At 44.1% G+C, this 19,034-nt stretch overlaps 1 protein-coding gene across 9 annotated transcripts in view; it reads left to right on the plus strand.

Annotated features, from left to right (window-relative positions):
* Positions 1-11,533: 11,533 nt before the first annotated feature.
* CYLD (CYLD lysine 63 deubiquitinase) overlaps positions 11,534-19,034 on the plus strand; it is a 67,773-nt gene continuing 60,272 nt past the window's right edge. For 3 of the 9 annotated variants that reach the window (XM_055553251.1, XM_055553257.1, XM_055553258.1), the window contains exons 1-2: positions 11,598-11,698; positions 17,956-18,607. In XM_055553251.1, the coding sequence (XP_055409226.1) occupies positions 18,104-18,607 (504 nt within the window). In that variant the 5' untranslated portion in view covers positions 11,598-11,698; positions 17,956-18,103. Of the gene's footprint in view, positions 11,699-12,203; positions 12,285-14,287; positions 14,393-15,224; positions 16,977-17,955; positions 18,608-19,034 lie in introns of those variants that run through there. The other 6 variants (XM_055553252.1, XM_055553253.1, XM_055553254.1 and 3 more) reach the window with 6 other exon arrangements.

Below are 19,034 nucleotides of genomic sequence, written 5' to 3' on the forward strand. Positions count from 1 at the left end.
CCCACTTGGCAACCACAAGTCTGGTCTCTGCGTCCTTTGTCTGTTTATGTTTTGTAGATATGTTCATTTGTGTTATATTCTAGATTCCATTAATAAGTGATAGCATATGGTGTTTGTCTTTCTGACTTACTATGATAATTTCTAGGTCCATCCATGTTGCTGCAAATGGCATTATTTCATTCTTTGTTATGGCTAATATTCCATCATGTATATATATCACATTTTCTTTATCCATTCATCTGTCAATGGACATTGAGGTTGTTCCCCCATCTTGGCTATTGTTCACAGTGCTGCAGTGAACATAGAGGTGGGTTCTCTTTGTTGGTGGCATCAGGTTTTGCCTAGACCATCCTTTCGAATAGAGAAGGTCAGGAGGAAGATGGAGGGAGTCTGCTTTCTCAGAGGATTAGACAGAGCAGCCTGTTTGCATGTCACCATCTTGGATTACAGATTCATCTGAACAAAACAGACAGACACCATGCCTATCCTCTAGGTACTGATGGGGAGGGGAAAGGGAGAGGCAGGCGGAAAACAAATAAGCTGGAAAATATGTAAAAGAAGGTCTACTGTGGCAAGTGCGAGGGAAGAGGTTCAGGATAGAGGGAACCCTTCAGATTGGGGGTTGGTCAGAGACAGGCCCTGTGAGGAGGTGACAGGTAAGGTGACAGGCCCCCAGATAAGAAGAAACTGGCTATGCAAAGAGGGAAGGGGTCAAGGGGAGCATTCCAGTCATGGGGAACAAGCCGTACAAAGACCCTGTCATGGGAGACAGCTTGTAGTGTGGTAGGCTGAATAATGCCCCTCCCCCAATGCTGCTGCTGCTGCTGCTAAGTCGCCTCAGTCGTGTCCGACTCTGTGCGACCCCATAGATGGCAGCCCACCAGGTTCCCCCGTCCCTGGGATTCTCCAGGCAAGAACACTGGAGTGGGTTGCCATTTCCTTCTCCAATGCATGAAAGTGAAAAGTGAAAGTGAAGTCGCTCAGTTGTGTCTGACTCTGAGTGACCCCATGGACTGCAGCCTACCAGGCTCCTCTGTCCATGGGATTTTCCAGACAAGAGTACTGGAGTGGGGTGCCATTGCTTTCTCCACCTCCCCCAGTAGCCAGGTCCTAATCCCTGGAACCTGAAAATGTTGCTTTATGTGGCAAAGGGACTTTAAAAATGTCATTAAGTTACAGATATTGAGATAGGGTGATTATCCTGGATTATCTGGCTAGACCCTAAATGCATCCGCAAGTGTCTTCATATGAGACACAAAGGCAGACTTGACCCAGAAGAAGGCAAGGTGACCACTGAAGGAAGATGCTATACTGCTGGCCGTGAAGATGGAGGAAAGGGCCTCATGGGCCAAGGATTGCAGCTCAAGAAGCTGGAAAAGACAAGAGTGAGTGAGTGAAAGTGTTAGTCATTCAGTCATGTCCAACTCTTTGTGACCCCATGGATGGTAGCCCGCCAGGCTCCTCTCTCCATGGAATTCTCCAGGCAAGAATACTGGAGTGGGTAGCCATTCCCTTCTCCAGGGGATCTTCCTGACCCAGGGATCGAACCCCGGTTTCCTGCTTTGTAGGCAGATTCTTTACCATCTGAGCCACCAGGGAAACTCCTAGGAAAAGACAAGGACACACATTTCCCCCCAGAACCTCTGATGGGAGTGTGGTCGTGCAGCCACCTTGGTTCTAGCCCCATTTTGAACTTCTGACCTCCAGGATTGGTGGTGGTGGTTTAGTCACTAAGTCTTGTCCACCTCTTGTGATCTTGTGGACTGTAGCCTGCCAGGCTCCTCTGTCCATGGGATTCTCCAGGCAAGAATACTGGAGTGGGTTGCCATTTCCTTCTCCAGGGCATCTTCCTGACCCAGGAATTGAACCCAGGTCTCCTGCATTGCAGGCAGATAATTTACCAACTGAGTTATGTGACCTCCAGGATTAAACAGAGTTAATTTGTGTCTTCTTTTTAAAGATTGATATTTTTTTTTTGCCTGTACTGGGTCTTCATTGCTGGACATGGGCTTTCTCTAGTTGTGGCAAGCAGGGGTTACTCTCTGTTTTAGTGCATGGGCTTCTCATTGTGGTGGTCTCTCTTATTGCAGAGCACGGGCTCTAGGGAGCACAGGCTCAGTACTGGTATGCAGGCTTAGTTGCCCTGTGGCATGTGGGATTCTTCACCAGGGTTTGAACTTGTGTCCCTGCATTGGAAAGCAAATTCTTAACCACTGGACCACGTGTGTGTTAGTCACTCAGTCGTGTCTGCCTCTTTGCAGCCCTATGGACTGTAGTTCGCCAGGCTCCTCTGTCCATGGAATTCTCCAGGCAAGAATGCTGAAGTGGGTTGCCATTCCCTTCTCCAGGGGATCTTCCCAACCCAAGGATTGAACTCCAATCTTCTGTATTACAGGCAGATTCTTTACTGTCTGAGCCACCAGGGAAGCCGTCTGGACTGAGGGAAGTCCAGTTTTTGTCATTTTGAAGCCACCAAGTTTGAGATTATTTGTTACAGCAGCCACAGGACACTAATACAGTGTGTTTGAGGTAAGCTAAGGGGAGAGTCCACCACGTGGGTCTGCAGAGATAGGTAGGGCCAATTCATGAAGGGCCTATTTGACCATGGGCAAGAATTATGGTGGGCTATTGGAGAGTTCTAAGGAGTTCTAAGTGACCCATTTAAAGAATGTCTCTTGTTTCTGGGTGGAGAAGGGACTGGAATGCACAGGGGTAGGGGTGAGGGGAAGAGGAAGTAGAGAGACCATCCAGGAGCCATTGCAGGGGAGGGAACACTGGGCAGCCAACGGGGGCATCAGTGGAGGTGGAGAGACGATGGATTCCAGAGACGTTTACAGATGGAATGGAGGAGAGGGCTGAGGGAAAGGGAGGACTGAAGGATGATGCCTAGGTTCCTTTGTTGTTGTTGCACGTTGTTCAGTTGCTCATCCGGGTCTGACTTTTTGCGACTCCATGGACTGCAGCACATCAGGCTTCCCTGGCGTGAAGGGAGCAAAGTCCGAGAAAAGTTTGCTCGAACTCATGTCGGAGTTTGCTCAAACTCATGTCTGTTGAGTTGATGATACCATCCAACCGTTTCATCCTCTGTTGTCCCCTTCTCCTCCTGCCCTCAATCTTTCCCAGCATCCCAATGATTCTTTTATTGGAGTATAATTGGTTTACAATGCTGTGTTAGTTTCTGCTGTACAATAATATGAATCAGCTATGTATATCATATATCCCCTCCCTCTTGTGCCTCCCTCGCCTCCCCCATCCCACCTCTCTAGGTCATCACAGAGCTCCGAGCTGAGTCCCCTGTTCTTTACAGTAGGTTCCCACTAGCTACCTGTGTTACACAAGGCAGTGTATATATGTCACATGTATATACGTCAGTGCCACTCTGTCAAGACTCCTAGATTTCTGACTTGAGTAACTAGGGACCTGGGGAAGACAGGTAGGAAACGAGTTTGGAAGCAAGAGAGACTTATGTTTTGGATTTTCCAGTGTGAGGAATCTAGGTGGAGAAGTCAAATGGAGATGCCAAGTTAGAGCATGGGTCTGGAGCCTGTGGGAGTGATCACCACCAGATATAACAGCATGGGGGGCCTCAACATCAACAGATGAACACGGCTCACTGGGCTCGGATGACATAACCCAGGGAGGGATTATGGGAAGAGAAGAGATCAAGAAAGCCAGATAAGGGTGGTACTGAAATCTTGATGTGTGACTACTATCAAAGCTCAGAGTTGATGTTTCCTAACTTACAAAAGGCCAGTAGATCCATCCAAAGCATTCTAGGCCAGACAACTTGCAAAGTGGGACTCAAAATTCTCCAACAGGGAGGTTACCTGAAAGATGTGTGCTTGTGGCCATTGGCTTATCCTTGAGCAGACAGATTCCAGATTTATAGCTCAGAATATATAATTCTTCCATGCAGAAAAAAAAGGTACCAGAGCAACAGAATTTTTTAAAGAGCTTGAGACTTTAATTAGATTCACTATCAACTTAGAAGAAAAAAAAAATGTCAATCTGAGTGTTTTTTTCCCCCCCAAAATCTATAGTGCCAAAACCAGATGCTGAAATGAATACACCCCACAGAAATGTGGGAGGTGGAATCCCATTCCAAGAGGGCTGAGTTGAGATTACATACAGCGTCATTATTGCACCAACATCTTCACGCCTCCTTTCCTGCTTGGGAGATTGGTGCAGCCCAGTGTGTGAGGCACATGGCATTCGGGCACATATCTGGGTACAGCCTGCACCGGAGAGGACTTGGGGCCTCGGACCCTGGGTGGCAGGTTACCAGCGAGCAGCAAGGTCATTTACAAGACAGGGACTGACCTGAGCAGTTGCCCTCCAAGAATTACATGGCAGGGGACTACAGTTGGCCATGCTGGCAATCCAAGCTCTTTGGAGTCCCCAAGATTTCCCTCTGTTTCTCCCTAAATTTAATCCTACTTATCATCATGTCCAGAACAATCCACAGATCCAACCCCTAAGTGCTGCCTGTCCCCCTGTCAATTATCTGAAAATCCTTCCTCTCTGGACGGTTGCAATCTGCCCCCTGGCAGTAGAAGTGCAGAGTCCTGACCACTGGACTGAAAGGGAATTCCCTGCATCTCTTCTTTGGAGGCTCAGACGGTAAAAGCATCTGCCTACAATGCGGGAGACCCGGCTTCGATCCCTGAGTGGGGAAGATCCCTGGAGAAGGAAATGGCACCCCACTGCAGTACTCTTGTCTGGAAAATCCCGTGGACTGAAGAGCCTGATAGGCTACAGTCCATGGGGTTGTGAAGAGTCGGACATGACTGAGCGACTTCACTTCAGTTCTTCTTTATCTGGATCTTCTTTCTTGACACCTTTAGTTCCTCATCTTCCTCCTCCCCACCTGCTCTCCCCACCACTAGGCAGCAAGGGGCTTCTTTGGGGCCCACCTTTGCCTGATCACTCACTGGTCTCTCTGCTTTGACCCTTGTCCCTTGGAGTGAGGCCATTAAAACATAAGTTAGGGGAGCCAGGGCTCTCATCTAAACTCCTCAGGGCTTCCCACTGAGTGCTGGGTGAAAGTCAAGGTCTTCTGATGGCCCGGACCACCCCTGAGCTTTCTCTGGCCTCACCCCTGTTACTCACACCCCTATTCTCTGCACTCCAGCCACAATGGCCTCTCAACTGTTCCCTGACAATGCCAAGTGCACTGCGGCTCCCAGACCTTCACGCTTACCTGTTCCCCACTATGGGAACATTCTTCCCTAGACAGCAGCATGGCTGGCTTCCTCATTTACTTCTTGTCTTTGTTCGCATGCCACCTCATCAAGGGAGCTGTTCCCTGAACAATCTACCTAAAATAGCAGTCCCCGACCCCCTCTTCTCCTCTGTTCTGCTTAACCCTGTCTTCTTAGCATGACTAGCTCATCACCGTGGTTTCTTCCTTCCTCTAGGATGTCAGCTCCTTGAGAACTCAGGCCATGCTCACTGCAGCGTCCACAGAATCCAGAATGATGGCTAGCACATAGTAGGTGCTCAGATATTTCGTTTATTTCTGGTTGTGCCGGGTCTTGGTTGCTGTGTTCGGGCTTTCTCTAGTTGCAGCGAGTGTGGGCTACTCTCTAGTTGCAGCGCGAGGGTTTCTCACTGCGGTGGCTTCTCTTGTGGAGCACGGGCTCTAGGGCACTCAGGCTTCAGTAGCTTGGAATGTGGGCTCAGTAGTTGCGACTCTTGGGCTCTAGGGCATGGGCTCAATAGTTGTAGCACATGGGCTTAGCTCTTCTGTGGCATGTGGGGATCTTCCTGGCCCAGGGATGGAACCTATGTCTCCTGCATTGGCAGGTGATTCTTTACCACTCAGCCACCAGGGAAGTCCTCAAATATTTGTTGAATGAGGGGAGAATTCATTTGCTGAAAAGAAGCAGAAATAAAAGGTAAATCATCATAATGAGTCACTTTTTCCCCCGACACTTCTAGTGTTTCCTTCCTGAGGAGAGGAAGGCTGCCTGGGACCTGGGATTATTCCTGATGTGTCTGCTGCTCAAAATGAGATTCCAGATGCAACACAAAGATCTCAGGAGAGCATGAAACCCTTTCATTCTCTGTGTGCTTTCTAAATCACACAGAACTCATTTGTTATCAATAACAGCAAATAACTCTGATGGGAAGCATGGACTTACAGTTCGGTTGGATTTGTTTAAAGATGATTAAAGCATTTTAATCTCTTTTATTTTATGAGAGAGCTTTTAGGTAATGGGAGTAAAAGCCCCCAGAGAGAATGTTCAGTTGCAGCGGTCCCCAACCTTTTTTGGCACCAGGGACTGGTTTTGTGGGAGACGATATTTCCACAGACTGGAGTGGTGGGGTGGAGAAGGCAATGGCACCCCACTCCAGTACTCTTGCCTGGAAAATCCCATGGATGGAGGAGCCTGGTGGGCTGCAGTCCATGGGGTCGCTAAGAGTTGGGCATGACTGAGCAACTTCACTTTCACTTTTCACTTTCATGCACTGGAAAAGGAAATGGCAACCCACTCCAGTGTTCTTGCCTGGAGAATCCCAGGGACGGGGGAGCCTGGTGGGCTGCCGTCTCTGGGGTCGCACAGAGTCGGACCCGACTGAAGTGACTTAGCAGCAGCAGCAGGAGTGGTGGGGGCTGGTTTCAGGATGATTCAAGGGCATTACATTTATTGTGTACTTTATTTTTATTATTATTACTACATTGTGATATATAGTGAAATAATGACATACCTCACAATATTGCAGAATCAGTGGGAACCCTGGGCTTGGTTTTCCTGCAACTAGACGGTCCCACCTGGGGGTGATGGGAGACAGTGACACCCTAAGTGTGTTGCTTATGTTCAGATGAAGCTTTGCTTGCTCTCCCACCACTCATCTCCTGCTGTGTGGCCCAGTTCCTAACAGGCCACAGGCCCGTACTTGGGTTGGGGACCCCTACTCAGTTATGTCTAGAGTCTGCCCTCACTAAGAGAGAAGCACATCCCTGAGATGGAGGGCTCTTGACTCAGCCATGACTGCAACACCATGCTGGTTTATCATGGAAAAAGCACTGGTAGGGTGTCTTTGCCTGTGGGGACACCTCATCCCACTTAGCCTCATGGTTTGTTGCTGTCGCTGTTCTGTCAGTCATGTCCGACTCTTTGTGACCCCATGGACCGCAGCACGCCAGGCTTTTCTGTCCTTCAGTATCTCCTGAAGTTATCTCAAACTCATGTCCATTGAGTCGGTGATGCCAGCCAACCATTTCATCCTCTGTTGCCCACTTCTTCTCTTGCCCTCAACCTTTCCTAGCATCAGGATCTATTCCAATGAGTTGGCTCTTTGCATCAGGCGGCCAAAGTATTGAAGTGTCAGCTTCAGCATCAGTCCTTCCAATGAATACTCAGGGTTGATTTCCTTTAGGATTGACTGCTTTGATCTCCTTGCAGTCCAAGGGACTCTCAAGAGTCTTTTCCAACACCACAGTTCAAAAGCATCAATTCTTCAGTGTTCAGCTTTCTTTATGGTCCAACTCTTACATCTATACATGACTACTGGAAAAGCCATAGCTTTGACTATATGGACCTTTGTTGGCAAAGTGATGTCTCTTGCACATGTTCACAGGAGTAGTGGGGAAATGACTGGACCCATGGGAGGCTGGACAAAAAACTGGAAGTTTCCATTTACTGAGATGGGGGAGATGGAAGGATTACCGTGGCAGTGTGGAATATCAAGAGTTCGCCTTGGGTTGTGCAAATAGGCTGTAAAGTTTACACTGAACTTGGTGAGGCTGGAAGTAGAGGGTAGCCTGTGGGCAGCAGTTTGGGGCAGGTCTCATGAATCACCATGACCAGTGGTGTGAGAAGGTTTTGTTGAGTCCTGACTGGGTGTTACTCTTAGTCATAGGTCCGTACCAGGTGACCAGGAGGGTCCCAGCTCCTGGGGGAGAGAGTTCCATTCAATTCAGTGGTTTATTGTTGGGTCCTGCTGTGTGCAATAGAGAAGTGTGCAAGATAGTGTAGAATTACAGTTGTTGTTGTTCAGTTGCTGAGTCATGTCCGACTCTTTGTGACCCCATAAACAACAGCACGCCAGGCTTCCCTGTCCTTCACTATCTCTTGGAGCTTTCTCAAATTCATGTCCATTGAATCGGTGATGCCATCCAACTATCTCATCCTTTGTCGTCCCCTTTTCCTGCCTTCAATCTTTCGCAGCATCAGGGTCTTTTCCAATTACAGTTACCACCCTGTTTAACACCCTTCAGAGGGCTCCCAGTGCTCTTGAGTTAAAGACTAGCTACCTCTTGGTCATGGCTCATAGGTCCTGCCTGACTGGCTCTTTCTTGTCCACACTTTCTGTGCTCTGCCTCCCCTTCCCCAAGTTCCTCTAATATGTCATGTACATGGTCCCTTTGCTTGGGGCGCTCCCCTCACCTTGACTACCAGTCACCATTCCTACTTTGTCTTTTTAGAATTGTTTATTTTTATTTTTGGCTGCGCTGGTCTTTGTTGCGATGTGGGGACTTCTCACTGTGGGGGCTTCTCTTGTTGCAGAGCACAGGCTTTAGGCCTGAGGGCTTCGGTAGTTGCAGCTCTCGGGCTCTAGAATGTGGGCTCAGTAGTGTGGCACACGGGTTTAGTTGCTCTGCTGTCTGCGGAATCTTCCTGGACCAGGGATCGAATCCGTGTCCGCTGCATTGGCAGGTGGAGTCTTACCCACTGCGCCACCAGGAAAGTCCCCCACCTCGTCTTAAAGATGACTTCCTCAAACAGGTTTTCCCTGAATGCCCAGTCACCTTTGACGTGTGCTTAGAGCAGTTCTCCTTCTGAGGTTTCCTCTAGTCTCCCTAATTAAGTGATTGTGTAATTATTCCTTTAAGGTCTGTCTTCCTTGCTAAAGGGCAAGAGAGGCTGGCATTTCTCTCTTAGACCACTGTGTCTCCTGCTACTGGTTCAGTAACTCAACCACCAGTTGCCTGAAGCCAGGGCCAGGCTGAATGGAAGAGGCTGTGGGTGATGGGTAGATAACAGAGGGGATCAGCGGGTCTTGGAGCCATTGGCAAAGACCCTGGGAAGCAGGTGGATTCTGACTAAGCCTTAAATGAAGGAGGGTTTGGAAGGCAGAGAGGATGGGCATGTCCGTTGGAGAATCTATTTAAATAGAGATAGAGCCCTGGCTTGCAATTAGGAGAATCAGGGTCCCAGCTCATCTCATGGGTGACTGTTGACATGTTGTTTTCTCCCATTTGCAAAATGAGAGGCTGGCTTAGCAAGGACTGCAAATAATAGCACCATGACACTATTCATTTCATCCCCTGGGGGCCTTTCTCTTCCCTGTGAGCCTGAATACAGCTTAAGAATTATTTTCAACACAATATTCTAGGGGTCATTACCAATTGATGGGAAATGGTAACTGGGATAAGCCCTATTTATCTGGTCTGGCTTAGAAGACTGTCTCTTGGATGAATTTGAGCTCTGCCAGTGTCTGATTCAGGGAATCTGTGATAGGAGGGCTGACCACTGCTGGTAGGGAAGAAAGCCTTCCTGAAGCCTCCTAGGGCTCAGCAGCATCAACTGCCATCATCAGGACGTGAAGGGCTTCCCTGATGGCACAGTGGTTAAAAAATTCGCCTGCCAATTCAGGAGACATGAGTTCGATCCCTGGTAGGGCATATCCCACTTGTCAAAGAACAACTAAACCCTTGCGCCACAACTATTGAGCCTGTGTTCTAGAGTCCAGGAGCTGCAACTGCTGAGACTGGCATGCCCTAGAGCCCATGCTCCACAACAAAAGAGGCCACCACAGGGAGAAACTTGTGTACCGCAACTAGACAGTAGGCCCTGCTCTCTGCAACTAGAGGAAAGCCCACACAGCAATCTAGACTTTGCACAGCCAAAAATAAATACAATTAAAAAAAAAAAAAGGATGCAAAAATGTTCTAGGCCAAGAGCAGCAAATCCAAATGCCTTTAGGAGCTGGCAGACAATGTAAGTGCCAGGAGGATCAAATAGGGAGTGGTGAGGAGTGTGGCAAACTGGAGAAAGTATGAGTGCTTGTCCTGTCTAAAAGGGTTAAGTCTTTATCCCCCACTCCACTGCCTCCTCCTCACTGTATGGATAAAGCAAAAACAGCCCTCAGGCTGTACTTTTCTTCCAGACAGCCAGACTGTGATTTCTGAGTCCTATTGACTTTTTTTTTTTTTTTTTGAGAATCTCGATCTAGGGAACAGTGTTGCCTGAAGCCACACTTAAGAGTTAAACCTCTTGATTTCCATTTTATTGCTTTCTCCTTCTTTGTGATCATGTGGACATATAAGGATGGATCAAGGAGGGACAAGAGTGGATTGAGGTTTTCAAAAGATGTCCATTTCATTCTGAGTGCTTATGGCAAGAGAGATGGGTGGCCTGTTTGCCAGTACTGTTAATAATAAGTCACTCATGTGACTTATTTTAGGGACTAACTGGTTTAAATTCCCCAGATCTTCAGAAATGTCACTTTCCACTGAGGAAGTTTTCCCTCTCATGATTACACACACACACACACACACACACACACCCCACATGTCTTCCTTCCTCAGTATTAATCACCTTCTCCTATAATTGGTACTTAAAATGTCAAAGGAGAAGAAATTAATTAACAGGAGTATCCAGTACAGCAAGGCATGCTGCAAAGCTCTGGGACTGATTATAAAAAGCATTTCCTTAAATATTTTGAGCACTTTTGGGATTCAGAAACCTCCCTTCTAATTGAAGGATCTTTAACTACACCCCAAGTCCTGGCAGGTGGCCAGGGGTGCAGAGCCACGGGAGGCCGCGTGTGGAAATTCTTTCTCCATCACCTCAGGGAGACCTCCTTCCATACTAGGATAGGTGGCAACGGAGGTTCAGAAACAGCAGGGCCCGCAGGCAGAATCTGAGAGGAAAAGGTTTAACATTACTGAGTTCCTGCTGTGTCAGGAACTTTACATACGATTTTTCACAACCATCCTGTAAGACAGGCAATCCGATTATCTCCATTTTACAGATGGGGAAATTGAGGCTCAGAGTGGTTGTGAGTTCCCCAAATCAAGCGGCTACTAACTGAAAGCGCAAAGGATTCAAACTTAGGTCTCATTCTAAAGCTTTGCTTTTTCATGGAATCTTGAAATCCTATTCCTAGCTCGCTTCTGTGCTGCTTCCCACTCCAGCTACAAACTCTCAAGCTATAGGAGTTTTGACAGCTAAGCCAAAGCCAAGACCCAGACCTGGGAGGTGGAGCAGAGAGATGCACAGCACCCCGCCCCGGCTCCAGTGTCAGCCAATGGAGCTGCGGCCCCAGCAGTCTTTCGTCCAATCAGTCAGAGGTCCCCGCCCCCATCCCCTCTCTTCTCTTCCCCGCCCCTCCACTTTCCCTTTGGCTCGACCGAGCTTGACGGAGCGGAAAGTCCCTTCAGTCCGCTCCGGGCCGGCAGCCATTGGAGGAAGATCTAGCATAGGGCGGCCCAATCAGGGCGTGCGCAGGAATGCAGCTCAGGCTGCGATTGGTTGGGGCGGCTGTTGCCCCTCCGCCCCCGCTCGCTCCCTCCCTCCCTGGGCGGTTCAGAGGCGGGGCAAGTGGGGGCGGGCCCAGGTAGCAGGTTTGGCTGCGCGGGGGCTCTCGCGTCTGAGGTAAATACTAGGGCGGTGGGTGTGGGACGGCAGGGCCAGCCGGGGAAGCGGGCTAGAGAGACTGGGGAAGGGGCGACGCCCCGCCCCGCGAGGTGAGTGAGTGAGCGAGCGGCGGAACGGGCGAGCGACGGGTGACCCGGCCCCTCGGGCGTCCCTCTCCGGCCTCTGGGCGCCTCGAACTGCCACCGCGGCCGTCGGGCCCTGGTCGCCGACCCGTTACCTGCCCCAGCCCTTAGCCGGCTAGGCCCGCGGGGTGCTGAGCCAGCTGACGTCAGCCTGGGCTTCCCCACCTCCCCAGGCCTTCCTGAAAGGGCTCCTCAGTCGTGGGAGCGTGGTCACCGCCGCCGGGACCTCTCGAGAAGCGAGGACTTGGTGTGGGAGCAACGCAGAAATCTATCTTTTTGAGCCCCCCATTTACAGATCGGGAAACTGAGGCATCCGACGGCCCGGGTTGGCATCGAGAGCGCGGGGTTGTAATCTTACCATCGGTGCCTTGGGGGTGTATCGGTCGATCGGTTTTGGAGTGTGTGGCTCCCGTCCAGGAAGAGCAGTCGGGGTTCTGGCCTCGTTAATGGCGTGTTATGCTTTTTCTTTCAGTTTCCCCCTTTCCAGGGTGAGAATGCTTTTACACAACAACCTGGAGTTCTTTAGTTGAAAGGTGCGCTCTGTTGAAGCAAGGTATTCATTCTTTTCCTCCTCCTCCCCAACCTCTCACCGCCCACCCCCCACCCCCCCCTTTATTGTCATTTTAACGATCTCTGGGGAAATCGTGAAGTCCTGACGGACAATGGTGTTCCTGGGTTTGGTTCTCAGCCGGGTCAGCTGCCCAGTTATTCATGTACTTGGCATCTTTTCTATTCCGCCCCGTGGCATTTGCATGTTTTAGGATGATTGTCGTCTTCCAGCCACCAAGCCTTTCAGTCTCTCAACCCCCATCCCGCCTGCCCCCATCCTCTCCCCATGCTCCCTGGAAAGTTATATGGTTAGCTTAACTAAGGAGCATTGCCTGCTTTGCTTTTGATTTAGAGCTAATAGGGATCTTAATAAGATTGTTCCTTTTGCAGTCATTGGCTCCTGGAGAAAAATCCAGGCCTTGAGAGAGGGTGTTCATTCAAGCGTTGGTTTTCTGCACACCCCCTCACGCCCCGAGGAGACTGAATGGTTTAAGAATTTAGCTTGCCAGTTCCCTACTGGGTAGTGGGTGGATTTGAACCAGCACAATATTAGGTGAAAATGATGTGCTGGAAATTCTTGTGGAAATTCATATACTGTGAATGTTGATAATACCCAGAACATTCTCTAATGTTCGGCTACAAAATTGTACAGTACTCTTTGGAAGAAGCCTTTCTTTGGAGGGTAACTTTTGTGAAGAGCTGGTAAGATCAGGGTGCTTGTTATATAAAACAACAGACATGCTACAGGGATGATTTCTTGTGATCTGGACTACTTGAACTGTGATTTTGTTTAAGGAAATCTACATAAGACAGGAGTAATTATTCTATTCATTATTACTCCTGTCTTCTTTCAGTATTTTGTTCCTTGTTTTCACTAGGTAATCTTAAATTTGTCAGGGTATTTTCTTTGGTTTTACAGAATTGTACAACCACACATAGACATCAGACATGGTGTGAGGATCTAGGAACCCAGTTTCAAATGAACCTCAAAACAAGTTCTATTTGTGAAATTTTCTTTATTTATTTCCCCTTAAGTGTATAACAATGAAGTGGCATAAAGAGTCAGAGAATTAGAATTATTATTTATCTAGGAGATTAGGTAAAAACTGTTAAATACTCAACTCCTGAGTCTTCTTTTAAAAGAAGCTTTTAATTACTTAAATGATTAGAATGAGGACATGGAAATTTGGCTTTTACTATTATCACCTGAGTTAACCAAATCATTCATTCATTTCTGCTGTACTGAATGTCTAACATACTGTCAGGCCCTTGTTTGGGCAGTGGAAATACAAAGATGAAGGACTTCGGGAATTCACAGTTTGGAAGTGCAGTGGCCAGGTTTAACTCTGGTGAGACCAGAGTGTCCCTGGTTCTTTTGATATGAATATGTAGATGTGGGAGGCAGACTTTGTTTTAAACCTCATAAATCCCACTTGTTTTAGGGACTGAATATGTGTGTTCTTGGATCACAAGTTAAACTATGAAGAAAACTGACTCTTTTCTGGCCTGGTCGCTTTTCTGGAATCTCTGCTGTTTAGGAATGTATAAACTTGGTCTTTCAGTGAGAAATATTCTCTTTTAAAATGATAATTATTCTAGTTATCTAGAAGAATTTGGAAAAAGTTCTGTATATCTTCTTTTTTGGAGGGTATTCACACTAACCTCCATACTTCTTTGCCATTTATAATTATGGGCAGCTTTTGGTATTGTAATTTTTATTCTGATTTATATAGCCCCTTGTTTTTAAAACAAGTCCAGATATCTCAGGAGATGCAGAATGTTATTGAATTGTATGTTTTTGTTTTCTTTAGTGGAGTTCTTTGAACAGTAACCTGATAACTTGAGACTCAAAATGACATTGTTTCTTCTAGATAAATTAGCTGTTGTCAGTTTTATGTAGTTATTGTTGTTCATCTGTGCTGTATATTATCTTTTAGAACTAATTTGGACCTTTAGTATATTCATGTAAAACTTATTTCTTGATCATCTTTTCGTTGCATTTGATAGGAAGCTGATATTTGTGCCTTTTCACCATCATCTTGGTTTAATGACTTCATTGTAATACAATTAAATTCTCCTCTACTCAGGATCCAGGCCCATCAGCAAGCTTAGGTAACCATGTATATTTTCAAATCTGTGTGACCTGAACCTCTTCTGAAATGTCAAAAGAAAGTCCTATTCAGTATGGCTTCAGGGTTAAAAATATTACTGTATTACAACTCTTTGAGAATGATCATTCAGCACTTATAGTATTACTCAGTTTTCCAGCCTGAAATAAGTACAATGGTATTAAGATGAATTGTTTCAAAGTGAAGTACAGTATATTGTTAGAGGTAATTTTTAAACAGTTAGGCCTGAAAAGTAATAAGAACAAAAATGAGGGCAGCCGTCATATCTTAAATCTTCTGTATTTTTCAGTTTCGACCGCTGTGCTGAGTGCATAAAAATACTAAGCTAACAAACCTTGATTGATAAAGAACTCACTGACAGTGTGATTTAAATCTTATGCGGTCTTGAGTCAGTTTTTACTGCTTGGGGTTCTTAAGACTTAAGTGTCGTGCTTGTCCCAGTCAAAGAAGAATGTAGGCATCGTGTTCATTTCTTCAGTGGGAGAACAGTCTCTATTAGCATATTCTGCTGTAAGGCCAGTATCATGCTCGTGCTCAGTTGTGTCTGACTCTTTGTGATATCCCGTAGACCGCGGTCTGCCAGACTCCTCTGTCCATGGGATTTCCCAGGCAAGAATTCTGGAGTGGGTTACCATTTCCTTCTCCAGTAATGCCAGTTTACTGAGATATTAATCATCATTAAATTTGTCTTATATACCTCTAGTAGAGCCATAAAATTTTCTGTTTAACTTTATCAGTTACAATCAGAATTAGTTTTTAATATGATAGTTCCAAACCTATTCTTTCTTCATGTATTCTTTAAAAGAGGAAATACCACATTTTGGGATAATGTGGTTATCCCAAAATGTGGTTTTTATTTTTGGATAATGCTTTTTAAATATTTTATAACTTTCACTTTGGCTGGTCTGGTTGTCTAACATGACGACTACTATTAATGAGTTTGTTCACTCGTTTATGCTAATGCAAGTCAGAAAAAAGTTACTGCTCCTTGTGTAGTTCTTTTTAAGATATGGTTCATAATAACTGTTATTAAATTGCCCACAACCTTCTTATAAACCAAAGTAGTTGGTTTAACTGTGTACTGTCTCTGAAATGATGTGCAAAAAACCTTTTGTAATCAAATTGATTTGAAATAGGGTGTCCTAATGCCTTCCATATAGTAGTTTAGTTTTGTCTTGGAACATTCCATTAGCACTGGTAGTTTTTATTTTAAATTGTGACATGGATTATGAAGCTGGAGAATCAATCCAGCAAGAATTGTTGGCATATACTAATTATTAAGATTCAAAGAATTTTAATATTTGAAGGCATAATTTGTTGGAACTAAAAAAAATTCCTTTCAAAACAATTGCCATACTTTAAAAATAATTTTGACCAAAAATATTTAAATATATTTGAAAAAGAACAATGCAACTTCACTTTTTTAGGAGTTGCTTTTTGACCATCTCATCCTACCTGGAGCAACAGAAATAATGCCTGTGAAATAAAGCCTATGCGCTTTACTCCTAAAGACCTGTTCAGAATTTATGTATTCCTCTTTTTGTTACTGTTTTATCTTTTTAAACACACAACCATATTTCATTACCTGGCTTCTCAGAACTGATTAGAAACAGTAAGCTGGAAGGCTGTACAAGAAGTCAAGTGCATGTTGCAGGAAACCACAGAAGATGGCTGATGGCAAGGGAAAATGGTAGAGTGTAAATCTAAGGAAGGAAGATGCAGGAACTCAGAAAAACCGTAATATAAAACCTCTTAGCAAAGAGACAAACATCTTTTCATAGTGACAGCCACATACAATGATTTACATTTATGTTGGTAACTCAGTGCTCAAGATAAAATTGAGACTATTTCCTTGTTGAAAAATGCTGACATTTAAAAAGAATTTTAGTCTGCAATAACAAATACTGCATTTGGGAACTTTTAAGGAATAGAGCCAAATTAAGGTTTGGGTCACTGGGTAGCTCACCGCAGGAGTTTTGTTTATATGGCGCCAAGGGTTTCCACAGGTGTCTTATATAAGTGGCAAATGTAAATTGATCCTGTTTCTGCTGAAGTAGTGCCCTCAAGTGGAATTAAGGCAAACACATTATAGAAAAAGAGAAAACCACTTTATGCTACCCGCCCTCACTAAATGTTGTGCATATATTTCAGTGATGTTGATTTGAAGAACAGCAAAGCCCTTTACCCTGTCTCGGGCAGTCTTCATGCCTCATTCTAGCTTGTAGAGGGCCTTTTTAGTAATAAAAACTTTACATTATAGAAAAACCTCATCAACTACCGATGTGTTATAAAAGAAATACTATTCTGTGTGTAGATTTGCCAGGTTATGTATTTAATCATTAAGTTAAATGGCTAAACTTAAAATTTGGTTCTTTAGTTTTAGGAATATTTATTTTTTAACTCCAAGAATAAAATAGATGAATATGATATTGCTGTCACCTGCTGCTGTTAGCCCAAATAATGGAAATGAATATCACCTCCTCACAGGAGGATGGAATAAATACTGTATTTAGAAACCAAATAGCCACATGCATGTGACAGAGAATACCTAAGAACCATTGTTTTCAGTAAGATAATGAATTAACATAATGAATTATAGTCTACTTGATGAAATTGTATAGTTTTAAACCTGTGATTCAAGTAGGGTTAAGAAGGCTATTTTAATTGTGAAATATGAATATCCTTGTAAAAATTTCAAATGCAAATTTGAAAGTGAGAAAGAAACAATCTTTTTTTCCTTGTCTACATAGTTAAACTTGTGGTATAAAAACATTTTATGCTTGATACTATACTGCAGTTATATTTCTTCCTTATGTAGTAGTACAAGTTTTGATGGCTACAAAATTGATTTTTAAGACATTGTTAATATAAGCAGATTTATAATATCTGATCTTTATGATTGAGAGAGATTAAATGATAGCTATGATTAATATGATTAACATTTGCTTATTAAGGATAAAATGTGTAAGATAAGAAAATGAAGCTGAGTTAGATAAAATGTTCCATTATCAAAACATGGCACACAGATAAATGAATTGTGGTTGAAGTTTTAGAATGTGATTTGATGATATTTTTATTGATAAAAATGTTCAACATAATTGTGATGGGTAACTTTTTACTTAAACTACTGGTATAGAAATAATGGCCTTTTTGATTTGTGTGTTTTGCCCAAATACAGCAGCTTATTCATTTAAGTTAGGCAGAGTCTATTAATTTTACTTTTTAAAGTTTAAAAATGTCAGAATATTTATATAAGATTATATTTTACTAGAATCTGAGTTCATAAATTTCAGTGCCTTGGAAACAAACATTATTGTATTGTCTTTGGAGATAATTTACAATTGAATCTCCTTTATTAAATATGCAATATTACAGTAGATACAAGTAATATAGTATGTCTTTTAACCTCTCAAGATATTTTTGAAAGTATATCATTATGTGTATGTGTGTGTTTTTACTAGCTGAATGAAGAATTTAAAAATTCTTTGACCTTAATTTTAGCTCATGTAGAGTGAAGTGTAAAGTTTCTCTTTGCTTGTCCTCCAGGCATTTTGATTTGCTGTCTTTTTACAGCATGGACACCAAATTGCTAAAAACATGCTTTGGGACTGCCAATGAATTTATCTTTTGTGGTTTTACTACACACTTAGTAATTCCCTTTTTCTTGAGTTAATATTTTGGAGTTAATATCACAATGAGTTCGGGCTTATGGAGCCAAGAAAAAGTTACTTCACCCTACTGGGAAGAGCGGAGTTTTTATTTGCTTCTTCAAGAATGCAGTGTTACAGACAAACAAACACAAAAACTCCTTAAAGTACCAAAGGGAAGTATAGGACAGAATATCCAAGACCGTTCTGTGGGGCTTTCGAGGATTCCTTCTGCCAAAGGCAAGAAAAATCAGATTGGATTAAAAATTCTAGAGCAACCACATGCAGTTCTGTTTGTTGATGAAAAGGATGTTGTAGAAATAAATGAGAAATTCACAGAGTTACTTTTGGCAATTACCAATTGTGAAGAGAGGTTCAGCTTGTTTAAAAACAGAAACAGACTAAGTAAAGGCCTCCAAATAGATGTGGGCTGCCCTGTGAAAGTCCAGCTGAGATCTGGGGAAGAAAAATTTCCTGGAGTTGTGCGCTTCAGAGGACCTTTATTAGCAGAGAGGACAGTATCGGGAATATTCTTTGGAGTAGAATTACTGGTAAGTTTGATAAGTCATTTTAGTGGGCTGTGTATTTATGTGTGTCTGTGTCTGTGTGCACATACATTTTTCTTTTTCCTTTTTTGAATACAAAATAAGTTTTCCCAGAATTCTATATTTTTTAATGTTCGTAATCCTGAGGATTTACTTTCTAATGGTAGATTAAGATGATACAAAGATGATGCTTTGAAAACTTTGAAAAACTACGTATAGTAGGAAATATACAAAGAGATCATGTAGTTATTGAAGACTTTCCTATCTTTGAATATTAAAAATGAACTCTTAGCAATTGTAAACAAATTACTTAAAATTGTTAATTATCCTGTGACATTATCGGTAGGTTTCTTAGCCTTTCTTAAAGTATACTATTAAGTAACAAAATTTGGATATATAAGTTGTAGCAATTTCAACTGGCTTATAGTTGTCC

This window comes from Bubalus kerabau, chromosome 17, assembly GCF_029407905.1.
Source record: "Bubalus kerabau isolate K-KA32 ecotype Philippines breed swamp buffalo chromosome 17, PCC_UOA_SB_1v2, whole genome shotgun sequence".
Classification (NCBI taxonomy): Eukaryota; Metazoa; Chordata; class Mammalia; order Artiodactyla; family Bovidae; genus Bubalus; species Bubalus kerabau.